General features: G+C 40.6%; 1 protein-coding gene across 7 annotated transcripts in view; it reads left to right on the forward strand.

Annotated features, from left to right (window-relative positions):
• CLK3 (CDC like kinase 3) overlaps positions 1–17,700 on the forward strand; it is a 66,065-nt gene that overhangs the window by 16,974 nt on the left and 31,391 nt on the right. For 2 of the 7 annotated variants that reach the window (XM_073619000.1, XM_073619003.1), the window contains exons 2-8: positions 1,699–1,775; positions 3,130–3,283; positions 7,382–7,568; positions 8,315–8,408; positions 10,728–10,794; positions 12,203–12,319; positions 14,940–15,106. In XM_073619000.1, coding sequence (XP_073475101.1) covers positions 3,144–3,283; positions 7,382–7,568; positions 8,315–8,408; positions 10,728–10,794; positions 12,203–12,319; positions 14,940–15,106 — 772 coding nt within the window. In that variant the 5' untranslated portion in view covers positions 1,699–1,775; positions 3,130–3,143. The remainder of the gene's footprint in view (positions 1–1,698; positions 1,776–3,129; positions 3,284–7,381; positions 7,569–8,314; positions 8,409–10,727; positions 10,795–12,202; positions 12,320–14,939; positions 15,107–17,700) is intronic. The other 5 variants (XM_073619002.1, XM_073619004.1, XM_073619001.1 and 2 more) reach the window with 3 other exon arrangements.

Genomic DNA, 17,700 nt, shown 5'->3' on the forward strand with positions numbered 1-17,700 from the left:
GTAGTTCCTGCATATGAAAACGGTGTTCAAACCACACATGAGGTATCGCTGCAATCGGTAGAGCGAGAGCAATAATTCTAGCCCTAGACCTCATCTGTAACTCAAAACATGCAACCTGTAGATTTTTTTTAATTGTCGCCTATGGAGATTTTTAAGGGTAAAAGTTGTCGCCATTCTACGAGTGGGTGCAATTTTGACATGTTGGGTATCAATTTAAAAAAAAAAAATTGGGCAACTTTACTGTTGTCAAATTTTTTATTTTAAAAAAGTGTATTTTTTCCAAAAGTACACTTGTAAGACCGCTGTGCAAATACGGTGTGACAAAGTATTGCAACGACTGCCATTTTATTCTCTAGGGTGTTAGAAACAAAAAGTATAATGTTTTGGGGGTTAAGTAAAGTAATTTTCTAGCAAAAAAAAGTTTTTAACTTGTAAACAACAAATCTCAAAAAGAGGCTCGGTCCTTAAGTGGTTAAGTAGCAAAGGCAGCAGATACTGACTGATTCTTTTCTAGGAATAGTAGAATAGAATGTGTACAGTAAAAGCCCATTCACACTGTGTGCAGTGAGTGACTTTTTTTTTTTTTTTTTCCTTTTGCATCTAAGCAAACTCAGTCACTGCAAGTGCACAAAGAAAACAACAATGATTTTCTACGTGCCCCTTTGACCTACTGGATTTTTTTCAGCGTATCAGATGGCAATAAGTCATTGCAGTGCACAGACTTGAATGAAGTGTAACTTTGTACATTATTGTGCACATTCCTGAAAATGAGAACCACAGAAAAGTTTTCTAGATCCTAACTCTTAAGCACTAGACAAAACCACTGAATATGTGTTGCCAATATGGGGGGGTGGGGGGTCTGGCCACTAGTATGTTCTGCCCCGGGTCGTGTTCTGCACTATGCCCATTCTAATCTGGCTGTGTCTGTTAGACCCCTTTCACACTGCCAGTGTTTTTCAGGCTCTACAGCGCTAAAAATAGCGCCTGAAAAAAAGCGCCCCCCCCCCATAAACTGACCATGGTTTATCATGGCTGCTGAGCCCTGACACTGGTCAGTTTACATGCCTCCATCACCTGCAGCTCTCCTCTGTATCCCCTGTCAGCTAGTGACTGTGCTGATCTGCTTCCCTCCCTTTACCCTTTCTGCTGCTGTCATAACTACCGCCACTCTCCTCCCAGCTGATTTCAGCAGGAGTTCTCGACCCCTCCTGCTGTAGCTGTCAGTTTGGGAGATAAGAGCGGCGAACAGTCACGTGACTCTGAAATGAGTCGCTCTGAAATGAGGTAGAAATCGGCATATTTTTTATACAGCGGGCACATATCGTTATCTAACAGAGGGGGATGTATGATCGTAATTTACAACCACTTTAAGTGAGCTGTTTTCCATTTTATTCGTTTTATATTAGCCATTTACAGTTGTTTTCATGAACCACCCCTGACATGTGTTTGAGATCTGTTACTCTGTTTTGAAAAGGCCCTTTTTTCTAAACTGAACACTGCGCTAGGTTTGCTGGGGCATGCATCATTGAATTCAGATTTACTGTGCAGTGGATGACCCTCTTAATTACCATATAAGGGCACACTAATACTTTATCAAGTAGAGACTGTGTAAGTGGGGGTGAGAGGGGACTGTTCAGTAACTTGCTCTCAGTGGGTTTAAATAATTCACCTATCTCTTCTATTTTCCCTCCCTTCTAGATTTGTTGATTTAAAAACCACCAACACACAAGCTGAGGAATGAAGTTCAGATTCCTTTTTATTCTACTGTGAGAGCAGTTGAGTATCTTGATTTTATTTAATTATTCTGTCCCGCAATGTATGACAATCACAGGATGTTGGCTGTATTTTTTTTATATATAGATCTAGATATCTATATCTCATTTAGTTTTGAATTATGCCATGGTTACCAAGCCTACAGAACATCAAATATGGATGCAAGTGAGAGGGAATCGGGGTAAGAAGTTTTCAGGGGAAAGAATATCCTCACCTGACAGAATCGAGATATGACTAATTAGATGTAAAGAGTTTTTACCATTCACAACCTAACATGCTGCAATAACATATGTACCACAACACATTGTGATGTGCTACATTATAGCAGCCTATCCATTTTATATAGGTCCTAAGGAGGAAGAAATCACTTGTGTATATGCATGGCCATATAGTTTGAATACAGTGCAGTGAATTGTGTTTCAGAAATGATCATTATAGACACACTACCTATTTATCATTGCTAAATACTCCAATGGTGTATGGGTAGCTTGCATTAGATTTCTAAACCTTAAAGCCCATCTCCAGGGCAAAAAAGTTTTCCAGTGCAGAAGAGCTGTGGCTGCAATGCATGCGTTAACTGCGTGTTTTTGTCTAGGGGAGAGGAAAGAGATTTGCCTACCTATTCCTCCAACCCTCACTGCACAAGACTGGTCTGGCACCCCTAGGAAACAGCGGTCTTGAGTTGTAGACTGTTCCTGACATCAAGCCCAGAGCAGACACCATAGACCAGTAACAGTCCACCACTGGACTGGGGGGGAAGTGCCGTTTTCAGGTGGTACGAAGGATTGGGTGAAATTTAAGCTCTCTCATCACATCTAGACAAAACGAGCAATTGACCCGTGCAGTGCGGGCACAGTCTCACTGTATGGGAGAACTTTTTTATTTCTTTGCCTGGAGTTAGGCTTTAACTAGTATTAAAACTCAACTGCAGTCAAAAGGGTAGGAGTCAAAACCTGTTATCCACCCCAACAGTGGCACAGAATGCATTATAAAGTAGATCAAGGTTCTAACTCTTCCCCTCCTCTGTACAAAACTTAAAAGCAGTTTTGGCTGCAGCTAAGCTTTTATTCAGTCATCTAAGAAAATAGATTTCCCTAAAGTCAGAAGTTTAGCTCGTATGTTGAGTTCTTGTGAACTTCATAAATGTTTTTGTATTTCAGGAATGCAGTTAATGGCCATTTTACATATGGTAGTGATGATTAGTTTGCTGACTGTGTCAGCGTTGGTTGGCATTTACAGACTGTGCTTAGTCACATTTATGAGTTGTGCCAAACAAAATTGGCAATCTGAACATCAAGATGTAAGCTGATGTAAAGCTGCTGTAGTTCCCATTTGTGTATTTTCTTAATGCTGTAGTTTTTGGCTGTCAGATGTATCGCAAGAGGAGGTTCGGGAGTCCTGAAGAGATTCGTGAATGGAAACGAAGGAGGCGGTCCCCAAGCTGGGAACGTGATGATAGATATAGACATCAAGAGCATCGGAGATCACCACACAGGTCACGTTCCAGGGGGTACATAGTGTTCATCTCTTCATAATAGTTCTTAGATATGCAAATGTTTACCAATTTAAGGATGTTGGCTCAGCTTTTCAATCAGTTGGGACCTGATTTAACCCTGACGGTCCAAAAGTTGTCATGATGAACTTCCAACAGAAATATGACCTTTTACTGGAAAGTCAGCAGAGCATAGTTTGTTCCTGAATAATGAATAGAGATTTTTATCTAGACATTTAAAAACATCACTGCTTTATATTCCTGGGACGGAACTTATTATTTTGAGTGTTTGATTACGGTTGTCTTATTCAGTACACAATGTGAATACTATGTTGTGAAAGGTGACACATCTAAATTCTGCATTCCTATGCAAGGTTAGGGAAAATGGCGTAATAAAGAAAAACAATCATGTCATCTAAAGATGCAAATATTTGTCTGATTCATAAACTCAATACTACTTTGAATATTTGTAATTAAAGAATAGATATATTCATTATAATAAGACTACATGTTAAGCTTAACCACTTCCCTACCCGCCCATAGACATGACGTCCAGAGATGGGATCTCCCATCCTGGGCGGGTGTCATATGATTTCCTCGGCTTCCCAGCGGTATTGGGGGCACACGCGCCTGCCGCATCACAGAGGAGCTGATACACGTGCCTAGCTGGCGCGATGTCCACCGGGGATTTGCGATCGCTGGATCTGTGTGTGTGTAAACGCACAGATCCACCTCCTGCAAGGGAAGAGGAGACTGATCGTGTGTTCCTTGTATATAGGGACACGGATCGGTCTCCTCCCCAAGTCAGTCCCCTCCCCCCACAATTAGAATCACTCCCTAGGTAACACATTTAACCCCTTGATCGCCCCCTAGTGTTAACTCCTTGCCTGCCAGTGACATTTATACAGTAATCGGTGCATTTTTATAGCACTGGTCGCGATAAAAATCGCAGATCGCCACCATCACTAGTTAAAAAAAAAAAGTTAAATAATAAAAATGCCATTAAAACTATCCCCTATTTTATAGGCGCTATAACTTTTGCGCAAACCAATCAATATAAGCTTATTGCAATTTTTTTACCAAAAATATGTAGAATACATATCGGCCTAAACTGAGAAAAAAATTGTTTTTTTGTTTTTTTTTTGTTTTTTTTTTTGTAAAAGTGGGATATTTATTATAGCAAAAAGTAAAAAATGTGTTTTTTTTTTTTCTTTTTTTTTTTCAATCTTGTCGCTCTTTTTTTGTTTTAAACCGCAAAAAATAAAACCCGCAGAAGTGATCAAATACCACCAAAAGAAAGCTCTATTTGTGGGGAAAAAAATATATAAAAATTTCATATGAGTACAGCATTGCATGACCACGCAATTGTCATTCAAAATGTTACAGCGGTGAAAATGCCCTGTATTGAAGTGGTTAATGACGTGTTATGGAAGCAATGCTAGTAAATGAGGACATTTTATTCAGTTGAACTGAAAACAAGTGTGGAAACTGAGTAAGATATTAACCACTTGCTGACCAACCTATAACCATTTTACAGCTACAGGGCGGCAGCTGCGTGTGCCGGATCACGTGTATATACGTGATTCGGCTCTTCCGAGTAGGACATGCGCTGCCAGCTGGAGCCCGGTGGCGGGTACCGTGTACTCTGTCCGCCGACACCCACCAATTGTTTTGTATGCAGACAGAATGGCAATCTGCCTATGTAAGCAAGGCAGATCACTGTTCTGTCAGTAGGGAAGGCATTGATGCCGTATTCCTGCAAAGCAGGGAAACGGATCTATGCCTTCCTTTGGTAAAAGCACATCCCACAGTACACAAAATCACTAGCTAGGCACACAATTAACCCTTTGATCACCCCTGATGTTAAGCCGATCCCATCCAGTGTCATTAGTACAGTGCATATTTTTTAGCACTGATCACTGTAATAATGTCAGTGTCTAAATTGTCCGCCGCAATATCGCAGTTCCGCTATAAGTCACCATCGTTACTAGCGTAAAAAAAAAATCCCATCGTTTGTAGACGCTATAACTTTTGAGCAAACCAATCAATATAGGCTTGTAGGGATTTTTTTTAGCAGAATACATATTGGCCTTAATTGATGAAGAAATTTTGTTTTATAATTATTGGATGTGTTTTATAGCAAAAAGTTAAAAAAAATAATTTTAATTTTTTTAAATTGTTGGTATTTTTGTTTTATAGTGCAAAAAAACCCAAAATGCAGCGGTGATCAAATACCACCAAAAGAAAGCTCTGTGGGGGGGAAAAAGCTTTTTTTATTTGGGTACAGCGACGCACGACCATGCAGTTGTCAAAGTAACGCAGTGCCATATCGCAAAAAATGGCCTGCTCATGAAGAGGGGTAAATCTTCCGGAGGTCAAGTGGTTAAAGAGTTTCTTCACGCTAGAAACAAAAAATTAAGTCAGCATCTACAACTACAGTAGCTGCTGACTTTTAATAAAAGGACACGTGCCAGTCCAGGGATCCAGCGCCATCCTCACCCAGGCTATCTCTTCACTAGTCTTAGGGTTCTCGGTATCTTTAGTGTGGGAAGCCAGCTGTGACAGATTGCGGCTTCATAGCTGACTTCCTACTGTGCATATACATAAGCCGCTTTGTGAAATGTCCTGCAGACTTCTGGGACCTGCGACTTGTGTGAAGGGGGGTTGGGCGATCTGGGTGGGAGTAAGTACCTGTCAAAAAAAGGTACCTGCTCACTCCCCCCCCCCCCCCCCCCCCCCATAATAATTTACATGCCAAATGTAGTAGTGGAGGGGGAGGAGGATTTAAAGTGGAACTTCACCTTTGGGGTGAAAAGGTAAGGGAAAGTCTACTGTAAGCAAGCTGGATAAGAAAAGGTATATCAAAATGGGAGAGGACATTTTTACTAAATTGTAAAAGGGAGCATGAGGGGAGTGGAGGAGAGAGTAATGTAGTAGAGGTAGAATAGAGGCGGATCCCATTCTGTTCAATCCATTGACTGCGTTCAGAACGTTCATCTCGCGGAAATTGTAGCTCCACCATAAGCAAAGCTAGGTACTTTTTTTTTTTTTTTTTTTTTGTCATGTTTAAGCTGTCACTAGGATAGTTGGAAACTTTGTGGATATGAGGTATTTTTAATTGGATGACAAAGGTATAGCTACAGATAACCATACATTTGAGCAAACTTCTATCAAAGTTGTGAAAGCTTCTCCCATTTAAGCACATGATTGAGATAAAGTTGGTAAAGGTAACCTGTGAGGATAGAAATATGGGATTTGCTATTGCTGCCTTGGTTATGAAAGGTGCTCTGGATGCTGGCTTCACTACCCAGTGAGCCTATGACTTCGAATAAACAAGCAGGAGAGTCAACCCTGGAAGTACTCATATTGCTCAAAAATGGTGGCGTTATATTGCTGCCCTCTGTGTTTATTTAAAAAAAAAAAAAAAAAGTCGACCTTGCACCTTTAACCTCTTCATCAGTGAATACATCTATCAAAGTGATGAACCAATAGTGAGATGTGGGAGCCTAGATCTCAACTTCATTAAAGTGGTTGTATACACCTGATTGTGACTCTTTACCTATAGGTAAGCCTTATTCTAGGCTTACCTATAGGTAGTGGTAATATCTCCTAAACATGCGCCGTTTAGGAGATATTTACCTTGTAGTGCGCCGATGATGTCATTGGCGCATGCGCTGTTAAGAGACGGACCTCCGTGTCGTTTCTACCCGAGCGTGTGCCATGACTGGCGGCTCCGGCCAGTCACACAGCCGGAGTCCGCTGCCCCAGAAGGAAGAGGAGCCGAAGATGGCTGCTTCCTGCAGTGGGGACACCTCGGGCTTCGTTTACAGGTAAGTGTCACATAATAGAGGAAGTATTTACTTCCTCTTTAAGGAGAAATTATATTTTGCATACCAGAACACCTCTGACTCATGAAGATGTCAGAGGTTCATGCAGGACCTAGGTGCCTGCATTTTATTTGTGACCAATTTTTATTGGCTTTTCTAAAAACACACGTTTGTGTCACTGGATAGCATATTAAACACTTTCTCTTCTAAGAACAAGCTTGTCAGTGTTTTGTCATTTTAGCAGATTTCTAATTGGATTGTGATTCCACTTATTTATTTCCATCCTCAGGAAGGAAACTTGTTGGAAGAAGTCTTACAAGGCACGATCCAGAGAAGTTAGTGTCACTGGCAGTCTGTCATCTCAAAGTGAAAATTACTTTAGACAGTCTTATGCAGTAGGGAAAACAAAGACTGAAAAACATAATCATGGAGCCTCTCGCAGATGCCGCTCTAGGTCAGGCAGCTACTCCTCCTCGGTGAGTATAGAGGACATGGGTGAGTCATATGCAACCACTAATCTTTTTAGAGTTAAAAATTATTTGTAGCAAGTAGTTACTACTAATATACTTCCATACTTTCATCATGAGGAACAGTGCAATTAGCTCATGTTTTAGCATCTCATGATGCGATTGAGTAATGGGTAATTGAAAATTGCTGGTTTTGACTCTTAAATATTGCCCTATAGCAGAATCAGCTATCAGCACTACCTTTTGCCTGTACAAAGACTGTTACTCATTAGCTAAATTTTAGTTCCATCATGGCATGGGCACTAATGTGCTGTATTTGGCAATTTTTTGTAATTGCTGAGCTGTGGTGTGTTCAGGTGAGATTTCCTGGAACTCCTCAACAACCACTGTATTTTGAGGATTAACACTCGCGTTTTTCCTTTTATGTGTACTTTTAGATTTTAAATCTTGCAACCTGTAATGCATGTCAGTCCCAATATTTACAGACTTATATTTTATCTTTTATATTTATTTTTTAATAAAAAGGTTAGTTTGTGTAGATTTTACTTTTATTCTTTTTAATTCAGATCGGCTTCAGTGTTGAGCCGTCTCTAACCTGCACGTCTCCCTTTGCAATATCCCCTATCGTTCTATGTTTTTATATGACTGCACACCTCTCAATCTACACCGACTTGGACCTGTGTCTTCTAATTGTAACCACCTCCCCGGTTTCTAACGGAAATGGACGCTACACCTTGTGGCTTTTGGGTCTACAGAAGAGCCAGCGAAGTGCTAAGAGCAGCCAGAATGTAGAAGATGACAAGGAAGGGCACCTGTTGTGCCGGACTGGAGATCGCATCCTGGAGAGATGTACTGACTCCTCTTCCGTAAAATCTTTATCCCTTCTACTCTCCCAAGCTATACCCTCTGTTTCTCTCCCTATTATAGAACTACAGGGTGGACTAATGCATAGGGAGAGCCCGTTGCACAGTATGTTTGTTTGAAACAGACCATTCCCTTCACTACTGTGCAGAGCTCCTGCTACGGAGCAGGTATATCAGTTAGCTTTTGCAGTGACTATAGTTTTGGGGCTAATGCAGGTACTGTAGGGCTGAAGATTAGCCTTCTCCTTTTAAACCTCAGAGTTGCATTAAAATAAAAATATAGGCAAAACTTTTTTTTTTTTTTTTCAATAGAGTAAGGGAGGGATTTAATCTCTTTAAAGTTTATTTTAGTCATCTTTGTCGCATTAGGGTGGCTTACCTTCACTTCCTGTCCTATCGGCAAATAGGAAGTGAGAGAAAATCCCTGCAAATTAGGGACCCCCAGGTCACCAGAACTAGTGTCCCCCATTGGAAGATTTCCCCTCTATCACTTTTTTGGGTACAACCCAATATTTGGGATTTTCTTTTTTCAATGCTAATGGTAAACGGGAGACATAGAGATGGTGAATCTCCCTAATGGGCATTCTAATCCATCAGCTCTCTATTCAAAACCTGAAAAAAAAGTTTTGCCTTTAGCTATACTTTAAGCTGAAAGGGTATCCGTATGCATTTTTTTTTTTTTTTTTTTTTGTAATCCATAGCAGTTGCTTTTTCTATTAAAGTGGAACTTCAGTCATTTATTTTTTTTTTTTCATCTTTCCGTCTATTAAATCTTCTGTCCTTGTTTTAACTTTGGATAGTAAAACTTTTTTTTTTCTGCCAGTAAATACCTTATACAGCCCACTTCCTGTTTCTTGTCTGGGGGGGGGGGAAAGCCTAGGCTTATGACATCATGCACAGCTCTCTCCAACTCTCTCTCTCCCCTCTCTGTCTCTCTCGCTCTAGCTGTCTCTCTCGCTCTAGCTGTCTCTCTCGCTCTAGCTGTCTCTCTCGCTCTAGCTGTCTCTCTCGCTCTAGCTGTCTCTCTCGCTCTAGCTGTCTCTCTCGCTCTAGCTGTCTCTCTCGCTCTAGCTGTCTCGCTCGCTCCCTCTAGCGCTCTCGCTCCCTCTAGCGCTCTCGCTCCCTCTAGCGCTCTCGCTCCCTCTAGCGCTCTCGCTCCCTCTAGCGCTCTCGCTCCCTCTAGCGCTCTCGCTCCCTCTAGCGCTCTCGCTCCCTCTAGCGCTCTCGCTCCCTCTAGCGCGCTCGCTCCCTCTAGCGCGCTCGCTCTAGCTTGCTCGCTCGCTCTAGCTTGCTCGCTCTAGCTTTCTAGCTCGCTCGCTCTAGCTTTCTAGCTCGCTCGCTCTAGCTTTCTAGCTCGCTCGCTCTAGCTCGCTCGCTCTAGCTTTCTAGCTCGCTCGCTCTAGCTCGCTCGCTCTAGCTTTCTAGCTCGCTCGCTCTAGCTTTCTAGCTTTCTAGCTCGCTCGCTCTAGCTTTCTAGCTCGCTCGCTCTAGCTTTCTAGCTCGCTCGCTCTAGCTTTCTAGCTCGCTCGCTCTAGCTTTCTCGCTCGCTCTAGCTTTCTCGCTCGCTCTAGCTTTCTCGCTCGCTCTAGCTTTCTCGCTCGCTCTAGCTTTCTCGCTCGCTCTAGCTTTCTCGCTCGCTCTAGCTTTCTAGCTCGCTCTAGCTTTCTAGCTCGCTCGCTCTAGCTTTCTAGCTCTATCTCTGAGAGCTGCAGGTGTGTGTCTGTGTAAATCCAGGAAGTGAACAGGCAGCATCTTAAGCTGCCCACAGTTAAAATGATTGCAGCCAGAATCAGTGGAGGGAGATTTCTGCAGAATTTTGGCAAGTACAGAATCACAGTATATATAAAATATGCAAAGGGGTAGGCGGGAAGCTTCAGAATGGCAAAGATGTTTTTATTACAAATTATGTTAGCAGACTGCAGTTCCTCTTTAAGTATGTTAAAGTTTTAACAAAGGAAGCAGTACTAAGACTGAGCAATTGCAGAAAATGTTCTGATAAATAACGTACAAAAATTTCCACCCTTGTTGAAAGGCATTAGAGACAAGCATTTGCTTTTTTCTTTATCACCTTGCATATAAAAATGTTTTTTCCGCTTCTGTTTTTTGGGAGAAAGTAATAGTTTGTATTATCTCTTGGGTTTTCAGTAGCTTGCCAGTTGTTAATAGTTTGTGAATGCTTCCAGCAGCAGTTTATAGTAATGGAATAGAGGGGCTCTGAAAATCTGCCTAGCAGTGAAGAAAATGCTTGGTCTGCTGCAGCACTTCTTTTTACTAGTGTTTTAAAATCCATAATTATGTCTTTCAGATGAAATTGTTGGAAATCTGGGTGAGGGAACATTTGGTAAAGTGGTAGAGTGCCTGGACCGTGACAGGTTTGTACAGACAGATGTTTTTTTTTGTTTTTTACATTACTGTGTAAAGGTTTTAGGTAGGTGTGAAAAAATGCTGTAGATTAGGAATGCTTTCAGAAATAGTTTATTTTATCAATGACCAAAATGCAAACAAAATGAACAGAAGAGAAATCCAGATCAAAGAAATATTTAGTATGACCACTCTTTGCCTTCAAAACAGCATCAACTCTTCTAGGTATTCTTGCACACGGTTTTTGAAGGAATTTGGCAGGTAGATTGTTCCAGGCATCTTGGAGAACTAACCACAGATCTTCTGTGGATGTAGGCTGCCTCAAATCTTTCTCTCTCCATGTAATACCAGGCAGACTCAATGTTTATCTCAGGGCTCTGTGGAGGTCAACCATCACTTCCATTACTCCTTGTTCTTTACAATGAAGATATTTCTTCTCCAACTCTACTTGCAGAAATGCAGCCCCGGACTTGCAAGGAACCCCCACCATGCTTCACTGTTGCCTGCAGACACTCATTACTGTACAACTCTCCATCCCTTCAGACTGCCTCCTGCTACAGCCAAATATTTCAAATTTTGACTCAACAGTCCACAGCACTTGCTGCCATTTTTCTGCACCCCAGTTCCTATGTTGCTGTGCATAGTTGGGTCACTTAGCCTTGTTTCCACATTTGGCCACAACTCTTACATGAAGACCACCAATGGCCATACAGTAGATGGGTGTATCTGGGTGCTACAGGCTTCTTCCAGTTGCGTGCTGGTGGCACTGCTGAACATCTTTCGATATCGAAGGAAAGTAAGCGTGATGTGTCTTTCTTCTGCTGCATTTTTTCCTTGGTCAACCACAGCATTTACGCTCCTAAACATCGGCCGTTTCTTTCTGCTTCTTCAAAAGTGCTTGAACAGCAGATCTTGAAACCCCAGTCTGCTTTGAAATCCTTTGCCTGGGAGAAACCTTGCTGATGCAGTATACCTACCTTGTGTCTTGTTGCTGTGCTCAGTCTTGCCATGGTGTACGACCTGTGACTTGAAACTGTTCTGCAACCTCACCTTAATAGCAGAGTTTGGCTGTTCTTCGCCCAGTTTTAAGCCTCCTACACAACTGTTTGTTTCAGTTATTTCAGTTTCAACCTACAATTGGTTAATCATACACCTGCCTCTAATCCTACAAAATCCCTGACTTTGCAAGTATAAGATGCTGGTTTGAAGCCAAAGGGTAGTCACACTATTATTTTGATTTAGATTTTTCTTCTGTCTGCTCACTTAGCATTTTGTAAATTCATAAAAATAATTATATATTTTTGAAAGCATTCTTAGTCTAACGTTTCTTCACACCTACCTAAAACTTTTTCACTGTACTGTAGATGTCAAAATGCTCTGTTGGTAATTCTGCGGACTGTGTCTTTGTATTTCTCACAGAGACAAAACTCCTGTGGCTCTGAAAATAATACGTAATGTGAAAAAGTACAGGGAAGCAGCCTTGCTAGAGATTAATGTGTTAAAGAAGATTCGGGAGCAAGACCAAGAGAGTAAATAGTAAGAATGTTTTCCCCTCTTGTGAAGACCTTTTTTTAATTTAAAAAATCTGCTTAGAATGCTTCATAATGCTCTGTTTATTTGTTTAGGCTTCCATTCTACTTGAACCTATTGTGTCTGAAGTGGTTAAACAAGCTTGTTTAGATTTTCAGTCAGCTCTTGACTTTTACTGTAAAAAGCGATCTGGGCAGTTGTCGCGCACCTGATCACTTTAACACGACTTGCAAGTATCACACACCCCAAGTTTCTCTTAAGAGTGTCTGTCATCTGCCCAGTGCTATCACATAGGATTTTGTAAAATATCAGACTAAAAGCACCTCTGTCAGCCTGTGTACACACATACAAATAAAACACACATGTATGTAAATGATTGCACAACAAATTAGGTATCGCCGTGCACACCAGAATAAGAGAAATCCTTTTTTAGGTCCCTCATTTTCTCGCTAACTCTATTCTGATGAGCGGTAGGCATTTAAAGTGTAACCCATTGATAATTGGCTAATATCTATTTACTGGACGTAGTATCCTCCTTTTCTCTTTTTTGCATGAAATAATTGGTTTCCGCTGTTTGTGTGCAGTAATTTACCGGTTGTATTTTTTTCTGAAAAATATAGATTTAATAAACCGTTTTGCAAATATTGTGCAACCAAAACAAATTGCTACTACTAGCTTTTCATTCTGCAGGCCTCTGTATTCAGAAAATCTATAATATTCTGGGGTTTTAAAACCATTTTATAGCCCAAAATGTATATTTAATGTGTGTTTTTTGTGGGGCTAATAAGCTATTGTGGAAAAAAGTCATAGGAAGCGGTTACTGCCATGGGGTGAGTGTACCAATGGCACAAAATTGAATGTACAGGAAGGAGAGGGCCTTTTCACGATGCTTAGAGAACTGTCTTGAAGATAGACAAATCCTCTAAATTACAAGTGTGAAGATGTGTTAAAGCTGTACGTGGTGTCATGGAGCAGCTCTATGTCCACAGACAACCTCCATGAGGAGGAAGGCACCATAGTAATGCTGGCTGGTCAGCGCTTGGGATGATGTCCGTGTAGAAACTTTTGTCAGCTTCTGAACTATCTGTGCTGTGAGTGTTTTGGTTGTCATTTTTCCCTCATGTTAGACCCGCCCATTGTAGCATTTTTTTTGGTTGGTAAATCAAATGCCTATCCTTTTTGTTTAAAAAAAAAAGACAATAAAAAAAAAAGGACAATAGCACACAAGTATATTGCACAGCAATACAACGTCATACTATGTACAAAGGGCAGCCCCAACAACTGATCAGCAACAAGTGTTTGCTGTACAACCCAGACTTAAAGGCCCTAACTAGAGCATATCTAATGGAAAAAAAAAAAAAAAAAATATATATATATATATATATATATATATATATATATATATATATATATATATATATATATATATATATATATATATTTTATATTTAGCATATGTACAGATATATAAAAATACATAACTAATCCTAATGGACTGACCACTCAAAATCTTTTTTTTTTTTCCCATCAGAAAATAAAATATTTAAATGAAAGAAAAAAGACCCTAGTGAATTACTTTAAAAAAAAAAAAAAGTTGAAAAAAAAATGCTGCAATGGGGTGGCACTGAATCTAGGAAGTAAGCAAACTTGTTGCGAATATGCAAAAAAGAGACCAAAGAGGGAAAGTTAGGTCTGTGGAACAGTGAACAGAGGGGATGCACAAAGGTATGTAGTGCACTGCAATCTACTGTATAGCAAGGCATCCCTCCTGACAGATTTGTCAGTTTACTCCAACCAGCTCCAACACACACTGACGATTTTGTTGCTGGGATTCCATGTTTTTATAGAAGGCTGTCTTGTATTGATTTACTTACATATTTTAAACCACCTCCAATCTTTTCATAAATTAAGTAAGAATTGTGACTGAAGGTGAGCTTTACATGTAATCTGGAATCCCTCAGGATAATATTATGGAAAATTCCGTTGCTAAGGCAATTGATCATTTGAGTGTTGACAGTTGTCTAACTCTCCCATCTTCTAAGTGTGCAGTGAGTTAGGGCAGACAACTGTCCTGATACTTTAGCTGGTGCTTGGACAAAGTAAAGATTACCAAGGGGAAAATATAAGCAGGCACACTTCACATATTTAAAGTTTTAATATTCTGATTACTGCTGACAATTTTGAAGTGCATTAACGTAAAATGGAACACTGAGGCCTTGATATCTGTCAGGGCAATATTTTTGTTAGGACAGACAGTGTTAACTCCTAGTGTACAACTGCCAGCACAGTAAACTTGGTTAATCATTTTAAATATATCTCTCCAACCCCCTCATTAATATTTAATTGAAGGCCCAAGCTAAGTAGGATTTTTGTAGGATTTTTCAGCAAATAAGTGTGTGTATATGTATATTTTTATGCTATATGAATGGAAATGTGGCAAATATAAACCAGGTCTTATCACAAATTTGTGCCAAAGATGGAAATACGCTTCACTCTAACTTGTCTTCTTAAGTGTTCGATGTTCTAAAATGACAATCCTAGTTTGTAGATAGCTGGGTCCACTACTGAATGAAATGACCTGTTCTGAATGTTAATGCGTTGCATTAATTTGTCTCTCTGCCCCCAGCATGTGTGTGTTAATGCGGGATTGGTTTGAATACCATGGACATATGTGTATTGCATTTGAGCTGCTGGGGAAAAGCACATTTGATTTCCAGAAAGAAAACGACTTTCTGCCATATCCACTTTGTCAAATTCGGCACATAGCTTACCAGGTTTGCAACGCAGTGAAATGTAAGTTTTTCATAAATACTTGGTGTGAAGAATGCTAATGGCAGTTAATTGCTTGTGTGATGTTTTTATAGACCTGGGCTATAACGTTTCTGAGTACGTTTTAATCTGAAAATTGATCTTTGTGGAGCCTGTAGTATCTTTGCCCAGGCTTTACCAGGAGCCTCGAATGCTGCCAAAGTTCAGATTAACCCCCCACCTTTCAGGGCAAATATTGGCTCCCTGTAACTCAAATGCTAGCACTTTAGTGAATAATGGAGGCTTTGGTGTTTGCAAATTGATATCTCGCCACAACAAGGGGCATGCTGGTCAAGGTCAGATTAAAATGCTTGTAAATGTTACCTTTTTTAACCACTTGAGTGGGGCGGGGGGGGGGGGTTTGTGGAGGTGGTGTTTGTTGTGAAACACCAAACTAATCAAATCTGCTTCTACTGATTCATTAGTTCCTCTTTCCTTCCCTTCCTCAGCTGTAAGAGGAAGGGATGGGCTAACACATGTAAACACTACATGGTTATATATAAATCACTGTGGTCGGTCTCTCTATGGCCAGTTACTGTGATCCCAAAGTACAGAGCCACTCAGTTTGGCTATGTACGCAGTCTATGACCCCTTGTGAACCCGACAGAACTGACTACTTGATGGTTATTTCTGTAATAACATTTCACTATTTAAAGATGTACAGCGATGGTAAAGTGGTTAATCATTTCACTAGCAGGACCATGCTAGAATGTGTACATAATGGTGTAAATAGCAAATTACATTTTGAAATTTTACATCAGACTATTGCATCAAAGCTATTCAGCCTACAGTAATTTCTAGCAAAATATGCTGATTTAAATATTTGAAAGCATAAATAAATTGCTCCAGCAGACAAGTTAATGGTGCCACGACACACTGAAGGATGGTATCCACGGGCTGATTATCGGCCAACATATTCGGCCAGTGTGCCTTTCCGACAGAAGCCAGTCTGATGACTGGCATTTATCGAAGGGACATGCTGGAAAATCAGTATCTGATCAGTGCCTGCAACTAATGGCTCTGAGTGCTGATCAGTGTGTTCTGGGGGGGGGGTAGTCCTCCTGTCAGAGCACAATGGGGAGATCGCTTTACTAACATCGCTTTTTATTAGTACAGCGATCTGTCTGTTTTTCTGTTCAGCCCTTTTCAGGTTTGAAATGGAAATAAAAATGCTCTATGTGTACCAGGCATAACGCATGCCCTGTGTGTTTTGCGGTAATGCACAGGTGTGCATAGGTCCTAAAGCCTTCGCCTATATGCTGGGGGGGGGGGGGGGATACAAACCTCAGATCATGGCTTCACCTCCTTGTCACTGGCATGGTCAACTGGCTGCCAAGAGTCAATAGAATAGCCTTCTCCTGCAGGAGAGAAGCAAGTAGTCAGTGAAGCTGAAGTCAGAACTACTGATCTGCATACCTGTGGGTGAAATAATCAGTATTGCAGCACAACAACCAGCATTTGTAAAAAGGATCAATTGGCAATTTCAATGCAAATATTCCTCATCACAAGGTGTGTGTGTGTGTGTGTGTGTGTGTGTGTGTGTGTGTTATATTTTTTATTTATTTATTTTTTTTTTTTAGCTGCGCTTTACCACTGTTATAGCGGCAGTTTTTCGGGTGCTAGTGGGGCGCTTTTAACCCCCGCTAGCGGCCGAATAAAGGGTTAATAGTGCCTGTGTTGCAGTGCTTTTGATGTGCAGGCACTTCGGCAGCGCTGTCCATTTCAATGAGCAGGGGAGGTGGAGGAGTGTTGTATACACCGTTCCCGCACTGCCCCAAAGATGCTGCTTGCAGGACTTTTTATTCCATCCTGCAAGTGCACCTCCCCAGTGTGAAAGCACTCGGGCTTTCACATTGGGTTGGCTTGAGAGGCACTTTTCAGGCACTATTTTTAGTGCTAACACGCCTGAAAAGCGCCCCAGTGTGAAAGGGGTCTTAAGGACCAGGCCTATTTTTTCAAACTTGTTTACAGGTTAAAATCATTTTTTTTTTTTTTTTTTTTTTTTTTTTTTTTTTTTTTTTTTGCTAGAAAATTACTTAGAACCCCCAAACATATATAATTATATAATTTTATTTTTTCCCAGACACCCTAGATTATAAAATGGTGGTCATTGCAATATTTTGTCACACCATATTTGCGCAGCGGTCTTACAAACGCAATTTTTTTTTGGGGGGAAATGCACTTTTTTTCCATTTAAAAAAATAGGAACAGTAAAGTTGGTCCTATATATATTTATTTTATATTGTGAAAGATAATGTTACGCCAAGTAAATTGATACCCAACATGTCATGCTTCAAAATTGCGCCCATTCATGGAACGGTGACAAACTTTGACCCTTAAAAATCTCCATAGGCGACATTTACAAATTTCTACAGGTTACCAGATTTGAGTTACGGAGGAGGTCTTTTTCTAGAATTATTGCTCTAACAATCGCGACAGTACTTCATGTGTGGCTTGAACACCGTTTACATATGCGGGCGCTATTTGCGTGTATGTGTTCAATTCTGCGTACGAGCATGGAGGGACGGGGCGCTTTTAATTTTTTTTTTTTTTTTTTTTTTTTTACATTGTACCTTTAA

The sequence above is a fragment of the Aquarana catesbeiana genome, linkage group LG03, assembly GCF_042186555.1.
Source record: "Aquarana catesbeiana isolate 2022-GZ linkage group LG03, ASM4218655v1, whole genome shotgun sequence".
NCBI classification, from domain to species: Eukaryota; Metazoa; Chordata; class Amphibia; order Anura; family Ranidae; genus Aquarana; species Aquarana catesbeiana.